Below are 25534 nucleotides of genomic sequence, written 5' to 3'. Positions count from 1 at the left end.
CAATAAATCTTACTGTCTTCTTATGCTGAGTCTGTTTTGCCCGTTACAATAATTATTGCATGATTTTCTCGTCCTTATCTCAACCCTTGAGCCCCTTTTCACATATTTTCTCCCCATTCCTCTTTGAGGAGGGGGAGTGAGAGAGCGGCTGTGGTGGGGCTCGGCTGCCCACTCGAGCGGAACCACGACACCTGCTTCCTGTTCCTCTGACTTGGGATGCAAGGCTGATGTCTCCTTAGTAATGGGCTTGAATTTAAATGCCAGAACAGAAGGCACATTACTTCTATAGAACAAGAGGCACTTTTAACAAGACTGAAGAACATATGAAGGGCTGTCTGTGCACAGACTAGTCTGTGCACAACACTTCTACCATAACACGGAGTTTCAAAAGAGGTGGCTAGTTACATGCCTGTTTAACAAATTAAATTGAACTATTAAGGCCCCATATCTTGTTCCAACAGAAAAGCACTGCTACTATAGACAAAACTGCCAAGAAATTGTGCCCTAAAAGAGTCCCCTGTCCGTGTCCAGCAAACGTGATTGGACCAAGCTTTGCAAAATACTCCCCTTTCCACATCTATACGCTGCTATCTAAATACCCATACTGTGGAATCACCTCCTATTGGGAAAGGACCTCAAAAGCAAGAAACAAGTAATCAAACCACGCAGTTAACTTCAGATGCACATTATAAGAAAAAAAACAACACAGGAGGAACAAAGGAAACTCCCATCTCGCTATAAATTCAAAGGCAATGGCAGCAGGGTGAAAGGCAGCTGAGACAAGAATACTTGAAAATCCTGCATGGGAAGGAAAATAAAGCATCACTGAACATGTATGGAAGATGTCAGATTCCTACAAAGCAGGTAGCTTTTTGGCACCAATCATAAATAAAAAAGGGTAACATTAAATTGCCGTTTCTCATATATCAGCTTAAGGAAGTACTAAGGACATAAAGGATATGTCCTTCCAGATATCAAGGAAGTTTAACCACCCAAAGTCACTGTCCAGAATGTATATAAGAAATACAAACCCTTTAAAAAAAAAATTGAGTCATGGTTCCTCAAAGAGAAGCTTTATAATAAAGAGATGACTTTCTACTGCTGTGCAGCACCAGCCTGAAATGACCTTAATAAGTTACTTTCCCACCTCATCAGTTATAAATGAAGTAATAAGTGAAGCTGTACAATACAGTATTGACATTTTGCTTACCTCTTATTAGAATAAGGACTATAAGAATAATAATGAGTGTTAATAAGAAAAACTGTGAATAACTAATAGAATTAGAATTTATTAAAAGAGGAACACATTCCAAAAAAGAAATCAACAACCTTATCTTTGTATAAAACTATACATCATTTCAGAAAATGCTCCTCTCTCCAATTTTCAAATACAGAATCAGTACATCCGGTTCAATATAAAAGCCACAAAAGCAAACAATTATTCTTCGTGTTGCTTTTGTGCTAGATATGTTCCAACTGCAAAATTCAGTCCTTTCCTCCAAGCTTTCTGCAAAGTGAGGTAAATTCCAAACCACAGCATAGCAGCATCTGACATTATTATTTAACATTTATAAGGTCTTCCTACCTTGAACATCAATGTTCCTATAACGTGGAAACACACAAATTAATTCCTTGAACAAAGCTCTGAATTTCAAGCCCAAGGTTAAAAAAAGAAAAAAGATTTATTTTAGATTCCTTCAAGGAGTCTTCTTTCCTCTTACACCGAAAGACAAAGACGAAACTTGTAGCATTTACTGATTTATTTTTAAATTTCATCATCTTGTGATGATCAAACTATAGGAAGAAGCAGCACAATCACATGGTTTGTCTTCAATTCTTAAATTTAAAAAATTTCTTAAATTAAAAAAAAAAAAAAACTACCTCAAAAAAAATTCCTCACAAAAAAAAAAAAAAGTTTACCAAAATAATTTACTCTGATTGAACTTTTGGGACACTGAAGGCCATTACTAACTCCTGAGACAGGTAAGAAGGAAATACCAGGTATCTTAAAAGCCACGAATAGCAAAAATGGTAGACAGCTAACAACTGTTTGGTCTTGCAAATATACAGGCAATAGCCAGTAGCAAGTTGAAAGCAAAAGAACATTTTCTCTCTCAATGCATGGTTACAATCCATTGAATTATATGCCAGATGAGGTAAATGGTAAAACCTCATGGAGGTTCAAAAAGCAAGAATGTTAAAGATATGGAAGAAATCAATGTTTCCTCATAACTACCCACATCTTTGACAGAGATCCCTTATCCACGAACCAGTGGAGTTTGTGAGATAATCTCCAAATGCTAGCACTCTTTGCACAGATCTCTCTAGTCATCAGCTGCCGTTAGATGAGATACCAGGCTAAATAATTTCCTTCTCTTCCACACTCACACACAACCCTATTTTTTCTGTTTGATATAACAGTACAACACCGATGTAACTCTCTCTTGGGTTTTTCTAAGACCATCTGATATCTTGAATAGATTTTCAATGTCACATGCATTACTCCCTTCCCAAGAATACAGTTTCCTGCTAACAGTTTTCAGCTTTCAGGCTTGAACCACATGGCTTTGGTACACTGCAGCCTGCCTTTATCCTCAATTATGGAAGGTACTCATGTATTGGATGTATTGATGACATTCTTCCGCTTTCTCCTTTGCAGAGCCAAGTTCAGGGTTTTGAAGAGAGTGTCCTTGTTGTTCAGAACATTGTAGCGATTCACTTCCACTAACCTGCGGAAATCATATGGCTCAAGGGTGAAATTCAGTGTACGGTAAGGAGAATCTTTTGTCTCAATGACAAAGTCACCAAAGGATTTCTCATCCTCTGACTCACGTTCAACGCCTGCAAGAAGAAAAAAAAAAATATATATATATATATATTTATATTTTATATATATATATTTATTTATTTATTAAAATGACTCAGCAGTGGCAGACTCATTTTAGTTGGATTCTGCAAGGAGGCTATATCACAGGTAACTGTTGAACCTCAAATCTTTCCCCAGAGCTCTTCCTCAGGCATTTCAGCTCCTTCAGGACACAAAGTGCTCAGAAACTGAAGACAAAGCATTGTTACCTCTCCTACTTCCACTAGACTCCAAAACACAGGATTAAAATGCATTTTCATTATGATAAATTGTTTAGCGTGTCCATAATAGCCATGCTTCCAATTGCTCAATTCTTCCTGGAAGTGCTATTAACTAGATAATAAAAGATACCAACACCCTGAGTTGAACTAACCTCAAGAGGCTAGTATAATTGTTTAAAATACGTTTAAAATGGCAACTAGTGGTTTTTAGCACCCTAACATTTAAATCTAAACACTAGTAGTGAAAGCTCAATGTTAAAGTCATTTGCTAAAAACACTTTTGCTTCTTGTTACTACAGAAAGAGCAGTCTTGAACCATAGTCAGGCCCACTAATTTGAATCTCCTCATCTTCGTGCACTGAGAGCCTGGCAATTGTCATTGTATTAATACAGAAAGCATTAACAGGGCAACTTATGTTTCCCTTGTCTGGTCAGTCCTGCATATTCTTCTCTATGTATTCCAAAGTTTTTCTCAGGACGCTGCTCTCTCCCAGTAAGGGAGAAATACGGCATGGAATTTTGGCTGTCTCTACCTAAAAGTATAGCTCTACGCTTCATCCCAGCACTCTTGCTTGACAGTGATAGACCTTATGGTCTATATTAATCACATTAACTGAAACAGGGATTGTTTTCCGTAATAACTTGACCTTTACGCTGCAAAGGCACAGAACATTTAGCACTGTTATATGATCTGACATACAGATTGGTCCACAAGACTTTGCTACCTATTGGCTCATTCATATCCAATAAACAAACAAACTTATTATTGAACCTGATTTATTGCGCTTTCCTGTATGTAGGGTAATTAGAAGTAACAGTATCAGACATCAGGACAGACTGATTAGAAATAAGCAAAAACATTACCCATTTTGATTCTTTCTGCCCTTTAGATGGTTTCATTGTTTGCATTTTGTTGCTGTTTTTTTTTTGTTTGTTTGTTTGTTTGCTTTGTTTTTTAATTGCCAGGCTCTTCTCTCACTCTCCCTTCCAAAAAAATTGTGGAAGTTGATCCTACCTTAAATTAATGTAACAGTTTAATAATTTATAGGTAAGTACTAAGGAGAGTGAAAGTAGGAACACTGAACCCTTACCTGGAGCTTTGTATTTCCGGAAGGTGTCATTCACTAATGGGAAATGGAGCACAATGGGAGCCTTTGGATTATTGTTATCCACAAACATGTAGCACTCTTTTGGCTTCTTTTCATCTTCATCACTCAATTTGATTTTTGGAAAAGGAATCTCCCGCTCCTCACAGTATTTCTGAGCCAACTCTAAAACCTGTTGTCAAAGAACAAAAGTAATTTTGATAGAATACCAGCCATACCTCTAAGATTGCCTAACTACTATCCTCAGAAGAAGTGAGATTCTATCAAAACAAAAAAATCCAAACAAACAAAGAAAAATTCATCTTCCAGATTGGATGAAGCAATTTCTCTGGCTGATGATACAGAAAAAAGAAGAGTAGAGCTAAGCACTACTATTAAACATCAACAGTTTGCATCTAAAACCCTTTTTATGTTTTATATCTAAATCTATACCTTGACTTTTCTGCACTTAAAAATAAACACTAGTATACATGTATACAGGACAACTTGCTCGCACGAAGAAAGTCACCAATAGCCAATTTTTCATTAGAAGTATAGAATTACGGAACAAAGATCTTATGAGCTAAGCAAATATTCTCATTTTAGGTAATATGACATACTTAGGCTTTTGAAACAAATCTTATTAGTTATCACTTCCTATCTCCTCATCTGATCTGCTGCCATCGTAGATATCATTCTGTGCTCTTATCCTCATGTAATAAAGTTCAGCTATGTCTCACACCTCAAACGGAGCTTCCCAGGAGAAATTGAACGACAAAATAACATCCACATCTCTCTCTGGCTGAAGTACCAATGGAAAGGGAGAGTTGATAGAAAAGCCACCATCCACTAAATACAAGCTCTCTTCCATGGGGGTCAACTGGTTAGGAAACGCATCCAGATGAGTGCCTGGAAGACATTTCAAGTAACTATAATGCTTCTTTACACACCTCTGGATACAAGCAACAAAAAGGCTGTGCTGGGGTTATAAGAGAAAAAGACATTCCAACCCACACATTGAGCTGAGAATGGCCTATAACACCCTATAAGGAGCTTGCCTCATATGAGGGAAGACAAATAGTAGATCAGCTTTTTGCTATGGCATAAGAAGAGTTAAATTCCCTCACTTCAATGGAATAAAATCAGTCTGGACATAGCACGTTACTGAACATTAACACACTATCCTATATCCCAGATACATACAGGTTCATTCACCTTTCCAAACCACAAATTTCTTGACATTAACATAATCTTTATGGAGATACAATCCCTGCATGAAGTTGAATGTCTCTCCACACGTGACCCGGGACTTGAAGAAATCCTGGAAAATTTGCAACAAGGGGCCCCCAGGTATAACCAAGCGAGTCTTCAGTCGTGTTGGATCTCGGAAATGAGATCTTCGACAGTCATCTACAGAAACCACAAAAGGGTGCAGAATAAATAGACAATGCTCATCCAGCTTCATCATTTCAGTCAGACTTTTTTTCTGCAATGTTTAGTCTGAACACTGATTTCGTCCTCTAATTAAAAAATATTGTAACGAAATTTAAATAAGCTGCCATTTATATGGTTGGATATTTACCTGCCCTATTTAAAAGGGATTATTCAAATCATTGTTCCTTTTAATTTCAAATGCACACAAAGAAGCCCCTGGTAGCAAGTGACAGCAAGACAACAACAGTATTTATAGTTACAGCAGCACAAGTGTGAAAAATAGGTCTGCAGAGAGGAAAAAATCTCTTCTACCTCTATTCCCTATGAGGTTATAAACATGCACCTAAGCAACTCTCAGCCTTTAATACACTTCCTTTTCACTACTAGAGAGGCATCATACAAATGAAGAATACTAACATTCAACCAGATTATTCAACATTAAAAAAAAAAATAGGCCAAGAAGGGAACTGAAAACTTATTCTTCACCTCCTGCATAGCTGTTGGGTTTCTGCCCTTCTCTTCTTGTGGTAAGGACCCCTGAACTGCAAGAGGTGTTTAAGAGAAACCCCAGAACTAGCCAAAATTATAGTCAAGGTCATATTAAAAAAATATATATATATATTATACTCTATTCACTATGTATGCAATAGTGATACGTATGTAATAGAGTAATATAGCACAAGAGCTATCTGTCCAAACCCATCCCTTATGCTAGCTTTGAAAACTACACACACTACATTCTTTAAATTTTCAAATGTTCTTACCTATAACTTTGATAACATCTTTGAAAGGCTCTAGAAAGCTCAATCCTGTTCCAACTACTTTCAAGCAGATATCATCCAAGCTTGCAGCAAAGGCACTGCCCCACATTCCTGCAAAAGAAGTAATGAATAATTTAATACTTGAAAGGCTTTTTCTGGTATAACCAAAAGGCCTATTACTCAGCTGCCATCATGGAGAAGGTTGCCACTCAACCCCTACTATTCTAGTATTTGTTGTTTGAGTTTAAACCTTTGAGTAAATCATGACAAATTCAGATGCAATAATCTAATGAAGAAACTTCTATGAGAGGGAAGCTCTTCTATGAGATAAAGAAAGATGGCAAGAGAATGGGAAGAGCTAAAGCAGTAGTTTTTGGCAGGTATGATCAAGAGTGGACTGGGTAGAAAGATACAGGGAATTAGAAGAGACTTAGTGCCTAGCTTTGCAGACAAACCTACTGAGACAGAAGATTAGCGAGGTATCCAGGGCAGACTCTGAGCAATAGTGGTTGGCAAAGAAGTTCAGAAGTACATAGAAATGCCTGTATGAAGCAGCAGCTGCGTAGCAAGCACAGTTGCAGAGGGGTTGGAACTAGATGATGCCTTCCAACCCAAGCTGTTGTATGATTCTATTATTCTTTAAGAAAGCTTTAAGAGCTCTTGCAGGGCCTAAAGATCTTCTGACCCAACTGAAGAATTCCAGCTTTAAGTAACTACCATTGTGTTCCAAATCATGGAAAGAAAATACTTCCAGTACATTAGCTTTAGTTCTTTTACTCTGAAAAAAATTTTATAAACAATTTATAGTCTTCACATTCCTGACTCTGTTTCTAATAAAACAGCATCTTTGTATGTAGATTGTCACTGCCTGCATACACCTTCAAGGATAATGCTCCAAATAGGATGCAGCTCTTAAGTGTAAAGGCCATTAGGACTCTCTATGATCATATGATATAAACAATTAAGATTTAAACATAAGATATAAAATAGACATAAATAACATACGATATAAGCAGATATAAACAACTAAGGCAAATTGGAGAAACCACCTAAAACTGAGACCTAGAGAACCACACTCACTGACAGCATCATCTCAAGCACCTAACCCAATTTTGCCTCATCTCCTTGATGCACTACACTCATGAGGGGTACATCATGGTTGAATCTGTTACTCAGGCACACCAAAGCACTAGTTTTAGGAAGACAGGAAGACAAATGTCTAATACCACAACCACAACACTTGCGAGTACCAATAAACAAGGCAGTAAGTACCAATAAACCTTGGAAAAGAACAACACTATCCCAAGCAAAAATATTTTGAAGCGCAGGATAATTCACTCTAACTTTGAGGAAGCAATAGTCTTCCCTGACCTTCCCTGGATTTTGATCTACAGTAATTCTACAGTAAGTTTGATGTACAGTAATTTATTCCTACAAGGATTTCATTTTAATTGAGGGAAAGGTTCTCTAGTTAAAATGCACATCCTGTTCAGCAACCTGTCTGATCTCCATTTAACACTGTACATTAAGCTGACACTCGAAATACTTCTTTCTCTGTTCAGGTTCTGAAAAATATATGAGGGATCTTAAGAGACCTTTTACTAACACAGAAGATAAAGCTGACAGAAGGTAAATGATTTTAAAAATTAAAAAACAACAACAACAACAAAGAAACTTCAGCAACAAGGAAGAAATTATGTAAATGCAGCAACATGCTGTAACAGGCAACATGACCTCCTACACATATGACCATATCTAAAAGCAATGTGATGCTACACAGCTTGGCTGAACGTTAAATTTTTTGCAAACAGTAATATCAAAAATATATGCCCTCATTTTCTGAATTAATCTAGACACATTCACTGGGCTTTTGTAACACCACTGGAAGCTAGTCTTCAAAAAGACTGCAGACTAAGGAGTATCAGACTATAATACTGTAACAACTGCACCTAAACCTTTAGAGAAAGATCTGACATTTTTACCCTTTTTGAACTCTTTAGAAAGGGACAAAAAAGCATAGGTTTCAGTTGGTAAGTCCTAAAAGCAATGTGACTTTCTATCTACCCCTTCTATTTATTACTGTAAGCTCATACCTTGTAGAAAACAAATTCTAGGCTCTGGACGTTTCTGGATGAGTCTTCCCATGAAGAACTCACTGTCGAAGTCCTCTGTTCGGACAAAAGCTCCGTATTTGCGAAACCCAACTTCATAGGGAGTAAACTCACACCATTCTAAGAACAAGACATCCGATTAGTGAGGATTTACTCACCTCAAAGTAAGTGTAGGTAAAAAATACTCATTTGATTTCTGTTCACACAAGTGGGGCATAAGGGAGTCTCCCTCCACTTCTTTCACTATTACTGTGGACTTCCTTGCCATTCTTTTCATGGAGCCTCCATCTTACACACACATCATTAATATCAACTGCTGTACAGGTTTCACTACCTCAATCCCATCTCTTTTCTTCCTGGCTTTTTGGAGAAAAAAACATTTTATTCTTTTTTTGCTCCATTTTGACTGTTACTGCAGAAATATCCTACCCATTTCACCTCTATTTTAAACTTTTCTCATCATGTCAAAGGGAAGCTACTTCAATTTTCCTGTATTTTCCTCATCCTGTTTACTATCAGTAAATATTACAATACTGACTTCACATCTCAGTTGACCAACTGTGTTAGAATTCGTTGTCTACTTATTGAAATGTCCCTTCATGCTTGAAAGCTTTCCACAAATATTTGCAAATGAAATTCATTGTCCTTTAAGTTCTGCTTTAAAATTCATCTTCCTTACATACACCCACACACACTCTTCCTGAACAAAAGAAGAGCAACAAAAAGGGAAAAAAATAATAGTTGTACAATGATGGACACAACGGTTTGTGTTCCTGTTTGACTCTGTGATTGCTTGTTGCCTTGTATTTAAAATTGCAAGTGACATGCAATAGGACTGGCCTTTTTGTTCTGCAACTGTACAACCAACAAGAACCCAGGCTGTTAAATACCACTATTTTCATGACACATGCTGCAAGTTTTCCAATCCATCATATTACCTGAATTTTCCATAAATCAGATATGTGAGATTATAAAAGAAAAATCCCAGCTACATTAAGTAGGTCTCTCGATTACCAAGTACTTCGGTTTTCCAATGCAGACAGACTTAAGTATTACAACAATCTTCCTTCTTAGCTCCTGAATATTTTAGGCATTTTCTTGCAAAACATGCAGAGTAGCCAGCTGAGTTAATACTCTTCCTTCATAGCCATAATGAAAACATTTGTAATTGGGATGACAACACACTGTTATTCATAACCCTATCGCCTTTTAAGCCCTGTTATCTGTTGTCAGCTGTTCATTACCTGAATAGTGAGTTTCAACAAAAGACAACTGGAACTGTGTAGGTGAAAGGAATTTATAGATTTTAGCAAACCAAAAGAAACCTGCCATGTTCACACCTGCAAAGTCACCACTACTAATATTGGGTCTCACATTGACAGCTGCATAGATGGGATATGGGTTCTGGGCCCATTTCACTGCTTCTTGCTGATCAGACAGCTTTGATGGATCTTCCTGGTTAAAAACAAAGAAGGAGAAACATATTAACATAAATTCTGTCCCCATACTTCAGTAATTTGAAGCTGTTTCTTACCATCTGACTAACAATGCTACTAATTCAAAGTCCCTTTCCTCCCTCAGTCCATGCATACAATTAAGTTTTGTCGTGATTTCTGCAGTTGTATAATTAGAATATCAGGTGTTATTAACATGCTACTTACCCCTCTGATTTCAATTAGCATAACAAATACTGCACAGTAATACAGTTTTGCAAAACCAGTATCAACATTTTTTCAGGCTTAACCTGCCCAATACAAAAGCTATTAATTTAACAAGTTATTCCAAATAAACACTCAGTTATTCTATAGCACTAATACATAAAATTTAAAAATTCTTTAGTAAAGAGGGGTGCTGGGATATCTGAGGCAGAGAGAAACAAAAACCCTCTATGTTTATTCCACAACACTGCCTATTCCCAAATAGCCGATAAAGGCAGAGACTAATTAATTTCTTGACATTCAACATATGGGTGTGCTGAGGTCCCAGCTGGAAAATTAACATGAACTCTTTTACCTTCTGTTGTAGGAAATACTCCACAATAAGACCCCACAAATCTGTGAAGGAAACTTTCCGTCCACTACTTTCCATTGAATTCAACTCCTGGAAATAGTATTTCAGTCGTTCTGGGGAAAATGCCCCTCCTTTGCTGCTGGACACAGTACCCTGAGCTCTGTCAATTGCATCTTGAAGATCTTTCTGTGACCAGTAAGGGTCTTGATACAATGTCGATAAACACCTGAAAATGATTACATTAATGTCATCAGTAAAAGTGGCCTTTATGTTAACAATGAATTATAGCTAGACATTGTTACTCCTGTGAGTAATATTTACTTCATGGCTTGAGAAGTCTAGCTAAAAATAAGACATTGTAAAGAGCCAATAAGAATTGATCTCTGTGCTCTAAAACATGCTGAGAACCCTGAGACCTCCATGACAGCTTCTCCCTGATTCCTAATGTATCTTTCACGGACGTTACAAAAATCATGTATTAGCTCACGTGCTAACTTATAAATATGAGTTAACTTCAGGCCATAACGACTCTGAGAGACTAGCAGACAGCAAGGGTTCTACTGCACAGTAATAAAGGCCATAGCCTTCATCAGAACACAGGTCTGGTTAAAATGAGACAGTTTGGATGCTTGGTTAGAGGATGACTAAATTTATTTGAAAGTCTAACTTTGAATCAAAAGGTTAGTTAAGAATGTTATACAAATAGAAGTTAATGCACAAAGCTATGGAAGGGAAGGTTATATTGTCAAGATTCAAAACTCAGTTAAATCATTTCACGAAAACAATACGTACTTATAGGAAGGATGGATTTCAACACACACTCCAAAAACTGAGCTACTGAAACATTCTAACCATGTCTGACACTTCAGCACATTGCTCCAGACTACCAAATCCAGTGCTATTCCGCCACTCAGCTGCATATGCTATTGCAGAAGTTAGTGACTTAGTGGTCTGCATAGAGATGTTTCCAGTGTTGCACCACCCTGGTTATCTTCTTGGCAACAGTAAGCACATAGGGCAAGTTTTTGAAGTCAGGGTTCTGAGGGAATCCACAGCAGCTTTATTCATGTACTAAGTTCTGCTACTAGCTGCCATGCTTGCAAAAGCAGCAGATTTATAAATTTAGCCAATAGCTGTATAAGTTACAAGCGATAATGAATCTTTGACTCTTTAGGATTCCCATCAGAACTCTCAGGCGAAATCTGATGAAACATTTAACTTCATTTTCTGTCTGTAAATGGCAAAAATACAGTTCTGGCCTTATTTTTTGCATCGATACTAACATATTCAACTATAAGTTTCTGAAGTCAACACTGCACACAACTTACCAAGTAGAGCCAGAAATCCCACTCAGATATATTGCAGCATCCAGAAGGCCCAGCTGCTGAAGCCCAGCTAGGCTGCCATAGAATGAAGTCAGTGCTCTCATCCCACCTCCAGACCCCAGTACTGCTACAACTGGAACCTGCAGCCAGCAAACTCAGGAATGACAATCACAGACTTTTGAATTGCCAGTAAATCAACAGTTACACAGAAGTAATCCTGTTCAAGTCTCATTCTTACACAGGAAATAATATATCCGTTCCATTTACATTTCAATTAATTTTAGGTTTGATTTCCATCAGCACCCTTTTCCCTGTTCTGTAATTAAAATACATGGCTTACCACAAAAATACCAGTTATCTTCATGACAGTGACTTACTGAAACTGTTATGTATATTAACACACATTTAGTTGCATGCCATACAACATGCACGTTAGAATAGGAGAAAAAAGGAGCGGTGATTCTTCTAACAGCACCTGAAGATCATGGGGGAATATATCAGGATATCTAGAAATAACTGTCTCCAAATCAGCAATTTAGAAGCTGGTTCTCTATGGTGAACTTCAACTAAACCATTCTAAAATTGTCTCTCCCATCATCACAATTCAGAGCTCAAAGTCTAATATATAGGAAATACATAGCAAATCACACACATCCCTCAGAATTTTAGAAATACAAGATGTGAGACTTCAGTAATGAAACGCTGCGGGGATCTCTCATGGTAAATGTGAACCATATTCTGTTGGTTATAGGCAAAGAATCCTACAATACTTAACTAATTATCAACCAAGCACAAAGCATTTATGAATTTCTCTGTGCTCAATACCTCATCTTTCCGAGGGGATTCCTTTAAATTAAGAGTCTTCTTCAGCACCTCAGAAACTAATTTCTTCCTTTTGTCCACAAATTCTCTCTCCTCTTTACAGAGGTCAAAACCCAGACGTATATCTAGATCCCAAGTACTGAAAAAGAAATCAAAGAATACACAAAAAACAGTAAGTTCTGCAGAATTTGTAATTTCCTGGGAAAAGCATTTTTTGTATGGCTACCACTCAGACTGCTGTCTGAAGTGTATGTCTATTTACTAGCTGTTTTGCAATAAGAGCATTCGGAATTAAAAATGAAACATCTCCCTGTAGTTTTTCTCTCTATGTCTAAATACAAAATTTGTGTCAGGCAGCCATTCAGGTTAAGCTTCAGGAATTTCACAGACAGGAAGAAAAGACTCTCAGTGGTTGAAAGAAAATTGTACGAGGAGCAATTGAGAACACTGCATTGACACGGATGGAAAATGAGGGGAAAGTGATTTTTTAAAACAGTGTCAGGAGGGTACAACAGGAAAACAAACTTGCTATATGAGTTTTTGAAAGGGGAGGAGGATCTTCAGTTAATGACTATATACCTAATTACCCTACCAACTCATAAGACAACTTCTCAATTTTGTGTATTATTATTTCCTTAACACTCCTTTCTTGCACCATTCCCCCATTCAAGCTCTTCACACATCAAGCTGTCCTTCCCTATTTGTCAGTACAGCACCGTGCATATTCTGGGAACTATCTGCATCTATCAAAACTACTTAATATTTACACCATCAGCTTCCCACACTTCATATGTTTAAGTGTTAGGAAAACAGAAAATGTTGTTCAGATTTCAGCAGGATTGACACCAATCCAAGAGATAGTGTCTTGAAAGAGAATAATCACATATGTGAAAAGAAAAATAATCAAGGTTTTCTCTTTTATCTGTCCCAAGAGTTTGATTGAGACAGCAGACTTTCCCAGAGCAGCAGGGATAATCACTCAGCTCCCTATGAGAATTAAGGCCTTTCCTCATTTTAGAGATCTTTGAGGTTCCCACTCACCTCTCTTCAGCTTTCAAACTTATATCCAAACTTTGTCCCTGTGAACACAGAAAAAATCTTGCAATTGATAGCAACTGCATAGGTGGCACTACTAAATACAGGTTATTACATCAACATGGTCACAAGATACTAACTAGAACAACACTCATTCACAAAACTACCTCTGTGGAACACCTTTCTCTTCAACCTATTTCAAACATTTTTAGTAATCTGAAATAGTTTATTTACAGCGACTAAACAAAATCAGAGAGCAGACAGAACATTTATTTCTTCTGCAAGCTTCTTGCTTCTCTCCTCCTCAGATATTTTTGTTTCTTACCTTTGCCAGCCATGAAAACATTTTTAGAAAAGCTGCACTGAGTATTCATTCTAGATCTACAAGAAAACAGCACTCCTAAGAATCACATGCAGTTTAACTTTCCAAATGCCTAAAACTGGTGGGGGGTATTCAAAGCATGTTAAAATAGGTGCAATAATTGACATTACCTCTCCCAGAGAAACAACTCTATCAACTTTTTGTCCAACAGGAAGGGAATTAACTGGTACTGTCCCCCGTCCCAGAACTGTAGTATGCTTTTCAATATCAGGGTTCATCCCATCCTAATAAAAAATAAAATGTTGTTTGAGTGCTTCAGTAAAAATGTTAATGATATGACTGTCATAAACAAACAACAATAAAACAAAATAGCAAACAATCCTGGCAATCACAGAATCACAGAATTTCTAGGTTGGAAGAGACCTCAGGATCATCGAGTCCAACTTCTGACCTAATGCTAACAGTCCCCACTAAACCATATCCCTAAGCTAAGCTGATCATTACAAGTAACCCTTTTCCAAAGCAGTCTAAGGCTTTCTGAGACCTGCCTGTCCTGCTCTCTGCTTGACAGATCTTTGCTGGGATTATTTCTGTCACTGAAACAGCTGTTTTTGTTTTTTTTTTTTATTATTATATTTTTCTAATACAGCTGTCTGCCATACACAAAAACCTTTATCTCCAAATATAGGATTTTTCCCCTGAATTGTTGTAGTGATACGTGTCAGAAAACCCACAAGGGAACTTGTATAGTCTTCAAAGCAGGATTTGAAATAGAGAAAAATGAATCCATAACAAGTGATAATAAAGATCAACCTAAGCCTGGCCATCGATTCTTAATGCAGAAACAGAAAATACATCAGTTGAAGACAGAATTCTAGCCTAGAAAATTCTGATTTGACCAGGTACAACATTAAAGAGTTAACTCTGATTCTTGTGTCTGAAAGGTATATCTGGAAGTGACAACTAACCTTAATAATGAATGACCCTTTCAGCACCACAAGTACCAAGAAGAAACTTGCTTTCAGTGCAAGTTTTTGAGATCCATGCATACCTGAACAATATATCCAAAACTGATATCCCTGGACATCTGAAGACATTGTCTGCCTTCTTATGATCAAACTAAGGCCATTCAGTTTATGTTTAAAGGCTTTTTATAGACCAAAGACACTGTTTTCAGGGTGGATTTACTCAAAAGTGTTTATAACCTTTGTAGCAGCCAGGACAGCTGCTTACCTGTAGGATAGATATGGTTTGCTCCAGCTCCACTTGCAGTTCTGGATGCATTTCTTTGTCCACATGAAAAACAAAGGAGGTTCCATAATCCTTCTCATTATCTGGTCTCCAAGGAATATGCAGCTGCTTCTGATACGCCCCTGGAACAGAAAGCTTGACCGCACAGCTACCTGTATATTAGAATAAGACGTTTAGACTGCAGAATCCATTTGCTGAAAATCAAATACTTTTGTTAAATGTAGCTGAAAATATGAAAACACAAGTAAAGACTCTCAAGTCTCTTTCATGGGGCACCCAATGGAAGTGACCCAATATTATTTTGCCTTTATTTTTAATACTAAATTAACTAACAAAGTCAGTTTTGTAGTCAACATATAAGAATACACTTGATAGACAGTGAGGGGTCTCCCCTCTCTCCCACGGAATAAACATGCTGTGAAGTAGACACTGCAGGCAGACATACCTTGCTGTTTCTCTTTTATTTTTTCTTCTTTGTTGACAGTCCCTTGCAGAGACAAACAAGGATGAACCTATGAAAAGAAGAAACAAGTTCTGGTTATGAAATTTGAGATCATTTTTTTTGTTGAAGCTTAATCCACCTACTATGGTACGGATCAGGCTTACAGCTACAATGTTTCAAAAAAAAAAAAAAAAACAAAAAACAAAAAAAAAACATTATTTGAATGATCAATATAATCCATAAAGAGCAAGCTTTGTTTTAGCAAGAAGGGATTATTTCGTCTTGTTTCAGAATGAAAACTACTTCTCCTATTCCAGTTTTTTTTTTTTTCAACCTGTACCGCATATTTACAAGTTTACTTTTTTTCCTCTTCTTTCTTTCTTCTAATTATGTTTGGGTTTTTGTTTGTTTTTTGTTTGTTTTGGTTTTTGTTTGTTTTTAATGGACATGTGAGTACCTATACAGAATCTGTTCAGATCCTAGAAACCACTTCATAAATTCTACCATGACTTTCTGTTTTGGATTATCCATGTCCTCATGAAACAGTGTCTCACACCAAACAATCTTCACCTTCCCTTCTAGGACAGAGGATACAAAATTTAATTAACCATAACTACTCTCAAAGATAGTAAACGTATCTACTGCTTGAACTTAAGACAGATTTGCTGAGGGAAATATGAACACAAGGGGCTCTATACTGTGAAATAATCTGCAGAAGTGAGCCATTACAAGCCATCAATTTTTTCCTGAAAAATGGAGTGAAGTAGTTCTCTCATTGTTGAAATGCAAAGTTTTAATCTGCATTTCAACAATGAGACAACTCTTTCCCTCCCTTCTTTCCCCTATTAGAAATTGGCATCTCAGCCCCTTTTCTTTGGAATGAAAAAAAAAAAAAAAAAAAAAAAAGATTTTTAATGTATAATGTACTTTTTGGAAAAAAAAAATCCTGATCCCCCAAGAAATAGACAAATACCTCTAGAATTATGATCTACTTAATAATGGCAATGAGAAAATCCTAGAAATAATGAATGTTAAGATAAGGAAGAAGATTACATCCAAACAGCATCTAGGGTAGAAAACACAGGATGGTCCTCAGGACTCACCAGCCTTCTTAAGAGTTTTTTGTTTACATATTTTAAACAGGTATACTGGAAAAAAATCAGCCTTCCCAGTAGTTCGTATCAAGTTTCAAAAACCTGAGGATTTTTTTTAAAACAGCAAATTTAAAAGCAGAGGCAAGTGCTGGCAAGAATATGAGTTATTTGGATCCAGAAGTTGAATCTTAAACAATTCTTGTCCTCTAACTATTAAACACCTATGTTCAGGGGTAAACCCCAATACACATAACTGACTTCAGTGTACTCACCACAAGTACTCCATTGGTCAATACCTCTGTAGGGGTATCTGAGCTGTGAAAGGAAAAGGTTTAATGCAAATGAGTTTTAGTTTTAATTTTTGTGTCATCCTACTCACAAACTAGCTCTCTGATAAGAGGCAGGAGAGGAAGGTCCTCATTGCAACGGATATACTGACTAGACTGACACTATTTCCCTTGACAGAATAACAGAAAAAAATTACTGAAGGAAAAATTCCTCCACCACTATAAACATGTCATTATTTTGATAACATAAAGAAAAGCTGAGATTAGATAGACTGTCATACAGATAACCTGTATACTTTATGTGTGTAAAGCTTTCCACTCTTAACTAATTTAGCTTATGCAAAATATGTTGAAGTAACTTCCTTTGCAGTGTTGCCATTCCCATAAAAATCAAACTTTTATTCCCTCTTCGGTACCCCCAAGTTTTGGTGGTTGGCACTTTAAGGACACTTGCCATCAGCCACTGGTGACCAACTTATGCACCATAGAAAAGCGTAACACATTAGCCTCCTCATGAACAAGACTGTCACTGCTCAGAAAAAAGCAACTAGCACAACATCTCCCTAGAGCACAAATTCACTTAGCTCCTCAGGTAAAACTCACCATTTCTCCAAGCAGAACTCTACATCCAGCTCTTCATTATCCTTTAAAAATAAAAGTTGGTCAGAGGTGACCCTTGAACGTGAGTATGATTATAACAATCTTTTCCATGAGATTAAGTTTTTCTCCTGTTAAAAATGATAACAACTACTTCTGTTGCTTTTACAAAAACTCAAGCCAAGCTTTAGAATGCTTAAAATGCAGCCTTTTTTGTTGCTGCACTTTAAACATTCCTGTTCTCCCAGGCATTTTCTATATGACCAGACACATCTATGTTTGATGAGACAAGTGCCCACAAGTCAGACTTGGCTCTCCGATCCATTACCCTGCTTTTGAATAAACACTCTTCCAGCTCAAACACCACTGCAGTGCTGCCTCTGAAAACAGCTTCTACAGGAGACTTGGTGTTTCCTCCCACTTATTATTTCAACAGATTACACTCCTAGCTCATTGCTGCCTTTATTTTGTCATGTATAGACTTCGACCCAGCCATCTTTCCCCCTGCCATAGCATACAGTAAATGATTGACCCAGTTCAGCTTTTAAAATAACTAAGTAGAAGCCAGCTTGGGCTATTTTCTTTCACTGAAGTTACAGCTTCCAGTTCCATAGTTACTGATCAAGACCACTTTTTAAGCATTCAGCAGATAGGATAACGTAGTGGGAACAAGCAAGTTACTAAGTCTCCTTCTGTGATCACAAATCATTTAGAGGGCATGTGACACTGACGAAAACCTCCCTGCTAACTACATACCAGTTAATCTGCTTCTGACCATACCGTCGGCACTGAAGCCAGATTTCTCAAGAAAACACATCATTAGCTCACCTGTACTCCAGGCCTATTGTAGCAATGTGTTTGAGGCAATTACAAAAGAGATCAGATTGGTGACATAGCTTATTTTACGTAACTAAAGTCATCTTGTTGCAAGGCCATAAATAAGTGCCTAGGGACTGACAGCAGCTCATAGGCACCAACGTCACCCTCACAAAGTAGAAGTTGAATGTAACTGAACATAGCTCAGCAAAAAATAAGCTGTTCTTAAGCTTTTGACTTATTAAATACAGAAGTAACCTTTGCAGCAGTAAATTTATTCATTGCAAACTGATGATGATCAAATAAATAAGATAGTCTGCAATCCACAAAACAGCTGACAACAAATGCCTTTCATTTTAAGCCCAGTTTACACCTTTCTTGCCTGTTAAAAACAAAAATCCTCTTCAAAAACGTTTCAACATCTTCTGAAAGACAGAAGTCACCCCAAAGTTTTGTTTAGCTGGACATCCCAAAGACTGTGGAACACAAAAAAAAATCACTTGTTATTTTAGAAACATCTCAGATAACAGTAAGTCCCTAAACACCATCTGTTGCTACATTTTCCCCTTGTGGCCTCTACAACACTCAGATGCATGGAACAAGCATGTACTGCTTGATTTCTGTAACATGAGCTGCAGCTATTCAGAGCTCCGGGAAAGGAGCTGCGGACTAACCTCGGGGTTCAACTTGAAAGTGCGCAGCAGGGGCTGACCTGGCTTCATGCCTCCTACATCGAAGACGATGGAAGTGAGCTCATCGCTGACTAGGACATCCTCGTCATAGAGTGTCATTTCCAAAATGTTCTAAAACCAAACAAACATTCTTAGGTGAAGACAGAAGCACTTCCATGAACCTCAGCAGCTGTGAACAGGCATTTTATGCATTAATCAGTACTGCTGCCCTTTCCCATCCCTGAAGGGAATTCACTACATTCAGCAGGACTTACGCATAGTTAAGCACAAAGCTTCTATTTGACTGTGTTTAGCTAAAGCTTTTTCTGAGCTTCCCAGCTAGAGAGAGGTCACAGCAGAATGGAGGCGGGGGTTGTAGTTCTCTCCACCAGGTTGCCACAGATTTGCCTGAAGAATGAACAGCAATATCCACTCTTTCAGCATGACTCAGTCCAGGATATTGCAGGGACCTATCACTTCTTGTTCAGCATTGTCTCAACAGTTAAGATTAGCAGAAATTAACTGAAACAGAAGCAACAAACTACATATGACAACAACAAAAACCAGCCTTGAAAAAACTAGTTTTCAGCAAAACAAGGCTGAACTTAAACTTGTGCTGGTTTAGCCTCACAGCAGCAACCAGACTGCAGCTTCATAAGCCTGCAGGGGAAGAAAAAGATCACACACTCAAAAGTTTAGTTTGCAATTTTCTTACAATTTTTCTAAGTCTATTAGCATTCCACCTTCATCACCAACCACTACAGAAAGGCACTCCAAGTGAGAGGGATAATTTCTTGTTAATGAACCTTATTCCAAAGCCTAGGATGTTATGCAAAGCAACGGTTCCATGCTAAAAATAATCTTTCAAAAATACTTTTTCCTTCCCTCTACCATTAGATCACTTTGAGAATGAACGCTCATAGTATGATAAAATTTTTTTATCATGTTTCATTAGGTCCTGCTAGGAGGATCTATTAAGAGTTTCAATTTAGCTTTCCTTAATTTTTGGAACTAATGGCTAGATGTGGCTGAAGGGACAGATAAGACACCTGGCTAAGCGACAGAGTGATTTGTAGTTTAGTTCCCATTACCTTCCCTTAAATGCTTGGAATCCTAGACAATATGCAGTGTAAGGCAGAGATAGAAGAAAGGAACAGCTACAATGTGAAAGTAGAAGCAACCATCAAATACTAACATGCATGATCAAAAATTTCATTTATTTGATAGTGCCTAACTTCCCTTTCTTGAGTTGCATCACAAGGACATTTACAGTAAATTCTAGCTGTAATTTGCAAAAGATGGTGCACCTATAAACAGCTGTGGTTATCACTAGACATGCTACAGCTTCTGGTACCACTGAAGAAGATCACCACCTTACACATGCCACTACTTTTGAGGATAAAGATCCCTTGGTTTTGAATGAAGCGTCAAAAGCAAGCCAACACACAAATGCAGACAGTCCAACCAGCTCCACAAAGGGCGTTCCTTACCTTGACAGCACTATGGATTCGGTACTGGAAGGTTTCATTCCACTCTGGGTTATCACAATTGTCAACAACCTGAGTTCGGTAGACCATTGGAGATGCAGTGGGCAGTTTCATTTCCACATAGCAGTCTGCTTTTGACACTGGAGCAGAGAGTGCAGAGATATATTACAACTACTTTAATCAAACACATTCTTCCCCATGAGCTCCTCACTAAATCGTATTGCATCATAAAAAAATGTGCAAAATTAAGAGCAAATTTGTAGAGCAAATGTCTTTAATGAAGTACACATCTTTTAACAGCAGCAAATTGAACATTAGGTGTCGATGTTTCTTCTTTCTGGTTCATCCAAACCACAAAACCCTTCATGAAAGGGACTACTATTCAAAATAAGGAAGATATTTCAGAACAGGACTGCTGATACCAGGGCCAAGAAAAAACCGTTTCCTTGCTGTCACAATCTTGTTAATTCAACATGAACTATTATGAACTTCCTTCCATTAATTTGCCCTGAACTTACCCCAAGAAATATAAATTCATTTCTAACATTTTGCTTTCCACACAAAGAATCAAGTAGCAGTACTGTATCAAGGAACACAGCTATAATAGAAAAGGAACTAACTAGTCTCCTGTACTGCTATTTCATTTTCTGAGCTACACACAGCTGCTGCCAGACCACATTGTTGGTCTAGCCTCTCTCACATAATACATCCTTTCACAGAATCACAGAATGGTTGAGGTTGGAAGGAACCTCCTGAGGTCATCTTGTCTATCCCCCTGCTCAAGCAGGGTCCTATAGAGAAGGTTGCCTAGGACAGACTCCAGTCAAGTTTTTAATATCCCCAAGGATAGAGACTTCAAAGCCTCTTTGGGCAACCTGTGCCGGTCTTCAATCACCTTCAGTAAAAATAAATACAATTCTTGTTATGTTCAGATGGAACACTGTGCTCGTTTCTGCTCATTGCCTCGTCTTGTAACTGAACACCATTGAAAAGAGCCTTGCTCCATTTTCTTAACACTCTACTTTCAGATATTTGTACACAACAAAATTTGCAAATCTTCTCTTCTCTAGGTTAAGTAGTCCCAGCTCTCTCAGCCTTTGCTCATGAGAGAGGTGTTCCAATCCATTAGTAGTCTTAGTGGCCCTTGACTAGACTTTCGTCAGTAGCTCCATCTCTCCAACATCCACCACTGCTATAATCTCGTCTTGTTTGGCCAGGAGATGAATATTCTCTATTCCCATTCCCTGAAAATAACTGAATCTGTCTTAAGCATCCTTCCTTCTTCCAGTGAAGGCCTCTTTAATAATGCAAGTATGGAACTAGAGTTGAACAGAAAGGCCTTAACTCTCTTGTCACAGTATATATTTTCAAGCCCTCAGCATTTCAGCAGTTTTTCTGTTCCCTGGACAATCATTTAGCATTACAGTGGTCTGATGGTGGATATCAAAAACAAGCCTAAGTCAAGCAGACCACCTTACTGTATTAACTATATTCATGACTTGATTCCTTCAAAGATCCAAATACCCCAAAACAGCCCTGAAAGCTTCACTCAACGCAGATACATAAGAGGAAGGTAATATATACCATGCTATCAAAACCAGAAATAGGTTAAAAAACAAACAAAAAAAAGATTGTCTTGGAATCAGCCAGTCACCTACCCCTTAAAATATTTCAACAATGTAAACAAAACAAGCAGAAACATGAAAGAAAATGATACTGTAACTAATTGAGAAAAACATCTGGAAGCTAGAATTTAACTGAAAATTGGTACTTGCAGTTACTGAAGTCCTGCACCTGGAAGGGTGAACCTTCCCATAACCTGAGTGCTGAATTCAGACAGAGGACTACCAAACAGGCCACAATGGGTCATCATGAAAAGGAGCAAGGAAATGAAATGAATGAAATGGTACTAGGACTCACCTTATCTTGTTCTGCAAAGTTAACCTGTAGCTTGGCCACACATTACACCTTTAAAATGTACATATACATACATACATATACATATATATGTGTGTGTGTGTGTATGTATATATAATGCCTTACAAGAAAAAACATTGTGCAGATGTAAAAGCAATACACTACATGTAAGTAAGAAGTTCACATCACAATACAACCTGTGTTACAGATGACCTATGAATAAAGTATCTGTTTTCTTAATACCTTTACTAAATACTTACGCAGATCTGTACCCTTGATGTTTCTGGCTCGGAGGACTTTTACAGTTAGGTTGTAGTAAGGGTGCTTCTCCCACTGAAAAGACAGGAACAAGGCTCAGCATGCAACTCAACAGCAATACCTGTTCTGTAACCACACTAATATCAAACCAGAGAGAAGGACCAGACCAGCCAGAACAAAATAAACTATTTATGACTCCATTTGGGAATATACACAGTATTTTTAGTTTCCTGGAGGAAGTCTAAAGGAGGCTAGAAGTAAACTCAATTCCCTTTCAGCAAGGCAATGAATGATTCTTAGGGTAACTCCTCACAGACTTCAGAAAGTAAGCCCCTGATTTAGGGTTTCCTGTAATTATAGATAATTTTAATTGCTTCATTAGCTCATTCCTGATGAAGGATAAAAAGAAACTGAAGCTCCTCAAATAATCTGAATTATGACTTGCCTGGTTTCTTCAGAGCACTTGCTAAGGGCATATGCATACTTGAGCAATAGCAGATGTGGGAAGAACCTTAAGAGCTGAATTAATTAGCTTATTGTCTGAAGATGTAGAAAGCACATGCTGTTTACAATGAGGGGAAAAAATTACACTTTCTTATAGAAACATACTTCATGGCACTACAAGCAACAAAAGAAAAACCTGAAATTCTTATTCATTCTGAACTGTTATTCATATCAGTATTCTAAATAGTGCATGCTACCAGTATAGATCAAAATGCAATTCTTGTTCTTGAAAACTTCTGCAAGGCTATTTTTGGAAAGTAGTGTCTAACTGCCCAGATATGAGGGGAATATAAACCTGACTAAATTCTAGACAATCATAAAGAAGAAAAGCGTGAGTGGCAGGGGACGACATGAGGATATCATTTGAAGGGATTTGGTGCAAACTGGAGAAAAGCTATAATGTAAATCTTGTGAACAGAATGGGATTCTGCCTCCTATTCCTAAGTTACGAGACAAACCAGGACAAAATAATGACCAGCTACAAACCCTTCTATTAAATCCCATCCCAAAAGTACTTTCCAGAAGTGGTCATTAGCTCTATATTCATCATTTTCTACACTGTGGACTTGAGACCACAGTTTAATTTCAGGTACGCTAAGCATTCATTGACAACTGAATTCAACAGGATCTTTGCTTACAACAAAATGCTGCAGAGTGCTACGTGTTATATCAAAAGGTTGTCCCTTCATATCTCTAGTTATTCTCATTTTTTTGAGACCCTAAACAATGAACCGTTAACTGTCAAAATGTTCTTGAATATCCCCTATCTAATAAATGGAATTCTACTGTGCAGTCACATACTTGTGGAGTTTTCCTCATTTCTTATCACCCTAAGATATTTGGTAGCTTTTGAAAAACAGGGTTTGAACAGCAGACTAAAAACCAGGACATAACTAGTACACTGAACGTCTTTGTATGGAGTGCCATCTACTGTGAGCACCAAGGGTAAAATTTACATGCATAGCCTAAGATACTTCATACTGAACTGCCAAATAAAATTGGAGCAAATAAACTCCAATTATATTATTACTAAAGAGCTTTTATTTGCAACATCAACGCAGCATTCAACATACTCCTTCCCCCATTTGTTTCTGGCAGCAAGACGTGCCTTCACTTCTAATTTCATCCTGAGCTCTGCTCTTCAGATGCTTTTTACTTGTTTTTAAACATTTCCTGATCACCTGTATTTCTTTTCAATCACAGAGTAGTTTCTCATGCAAAGTCTGCCCTTCTTTCTACCTCCTCAAACTGAGGAAGGGACTACAGAAAGAAATTAAGGATTGCATAATTTATTCTCACCAACCTCCTGAAGGTGATACAATTCTTCAGGTTGTTGAAAAGTGAAGCTACATGACCATACTGTCACTGCTGCCAAAGCAATCTTCACTAATGTAGCTATCACCTTGAATTCAGCCACTAACAGCAGAGGAAGCACAGAATACCAGAAAGATAAGCACATTGCTCTTTTACTGCACACCATCTGTCAACACAGTCACATGTTCAAAAGTTCCTTCCAAAGGTCTCCAGCACCCGTTGATTTTAAGCCAGTCATTACATAGCTGAGGATACATTTCCCACTCCTAGATCATAATTTAAGGGCATATAGTGCAAGAGAGATCTTCCTGTGCTCCCAAGGCTGCGTTATCAATATGCCAGAACCTCACCTTCTGCCTCTTGTAATTATATTTTAGCCAGGGTTGTAACATACTACAAAATGAGCTTACAGAGTAATGAAGCCTGAGTATAAGATGTGCTCTATCTGAACACATCTGGGAAGAGGCAGGCAAGAAATGTGTGTGGGAAATTTATGACAAATAACTACAGTTCTGTCTACACCAGTGTACATAACAATGTACCAATGTACATGATGATAGATGCAAGCAACAAATTTCTAATTTGCAGTTTAATGATTCTTCAGAACCACCCCTTTTCCAGAGCTCAGGAGAAACACTGTCTGAAACAAAAAACATGAAACCCTTACGTGAGGGTACAAGACTGAATTCTCACACCCTCAGCCCTGCTAACAACTGTCTGTACCTTTAATCTAAACTGAAGGTGCTGATGTAGCAGCGAGGGACTGTAAAACAGGTTATCCCAGGTCCAGGATCCAGTAGTCTTCACTCATATATCCCAGAATACCTGCCTTTATACAGTGGAATTTAAGTCCTGGAATCCTCTCCACATCTCGCAGTGGACACAGACGACACACCATAGGCAT

The 25534-nt window shown here is 37.7% G+C and overlaps 1 protein-coding gene across 1 annotated transcript; it reads right to left on the bottom strand.

Annotated features, from left to right (window-relative positions):
- Positions 1–1455: 1455 nt before the first annotated feature.
- Positions 1456–25534, bottom strand: PLA2G4F (phospholipase A2 group IVF; the record flags this gene model as incomplete). The annotated part of the gene is made up of 21 exons (XM_084287903.1): positions 1456–2841; positions 4179–4365; positions 4915–5081; positions 5388–5582; positions 6371–6478; positions 8461–8598; positions 9819–9933; positions 10492–10714; positions 11817–11953; positions 12639–12774; positions 13677–13714; positions 14163–14276; positions 15226–15395; positions 15689–15755; positions 17052–17094; positions 17670–17710; positions 19154–19282; positions 20641–20777; positions 22815–22887; positions 24620–24732; positions 25456–25534. 21 exons carry the CDS (start codon positions 25532–25534, stop codon positions 2612–2614), a joined length of 2640 nt encoding a protein of 879 aa, XP_084144029.1. The 3' UTR covers positions 1456–2611.

Source organism: Netta rufina (assembly GCF_964035555.1).
Source record: "Netta rufina genome assembly, chromosome: 5".
Taxonomy (NCBI): Eukaryota; Metazoa; Chordata; class Aves; order Anseriformes; family Anatidae; genus Netta; species Netta rufina.
The sequence above is the reverse complement of the archived record's forward strand: the minus strand, read 5'-3'. Positions and strand labels throughout refer to the sequence as shown.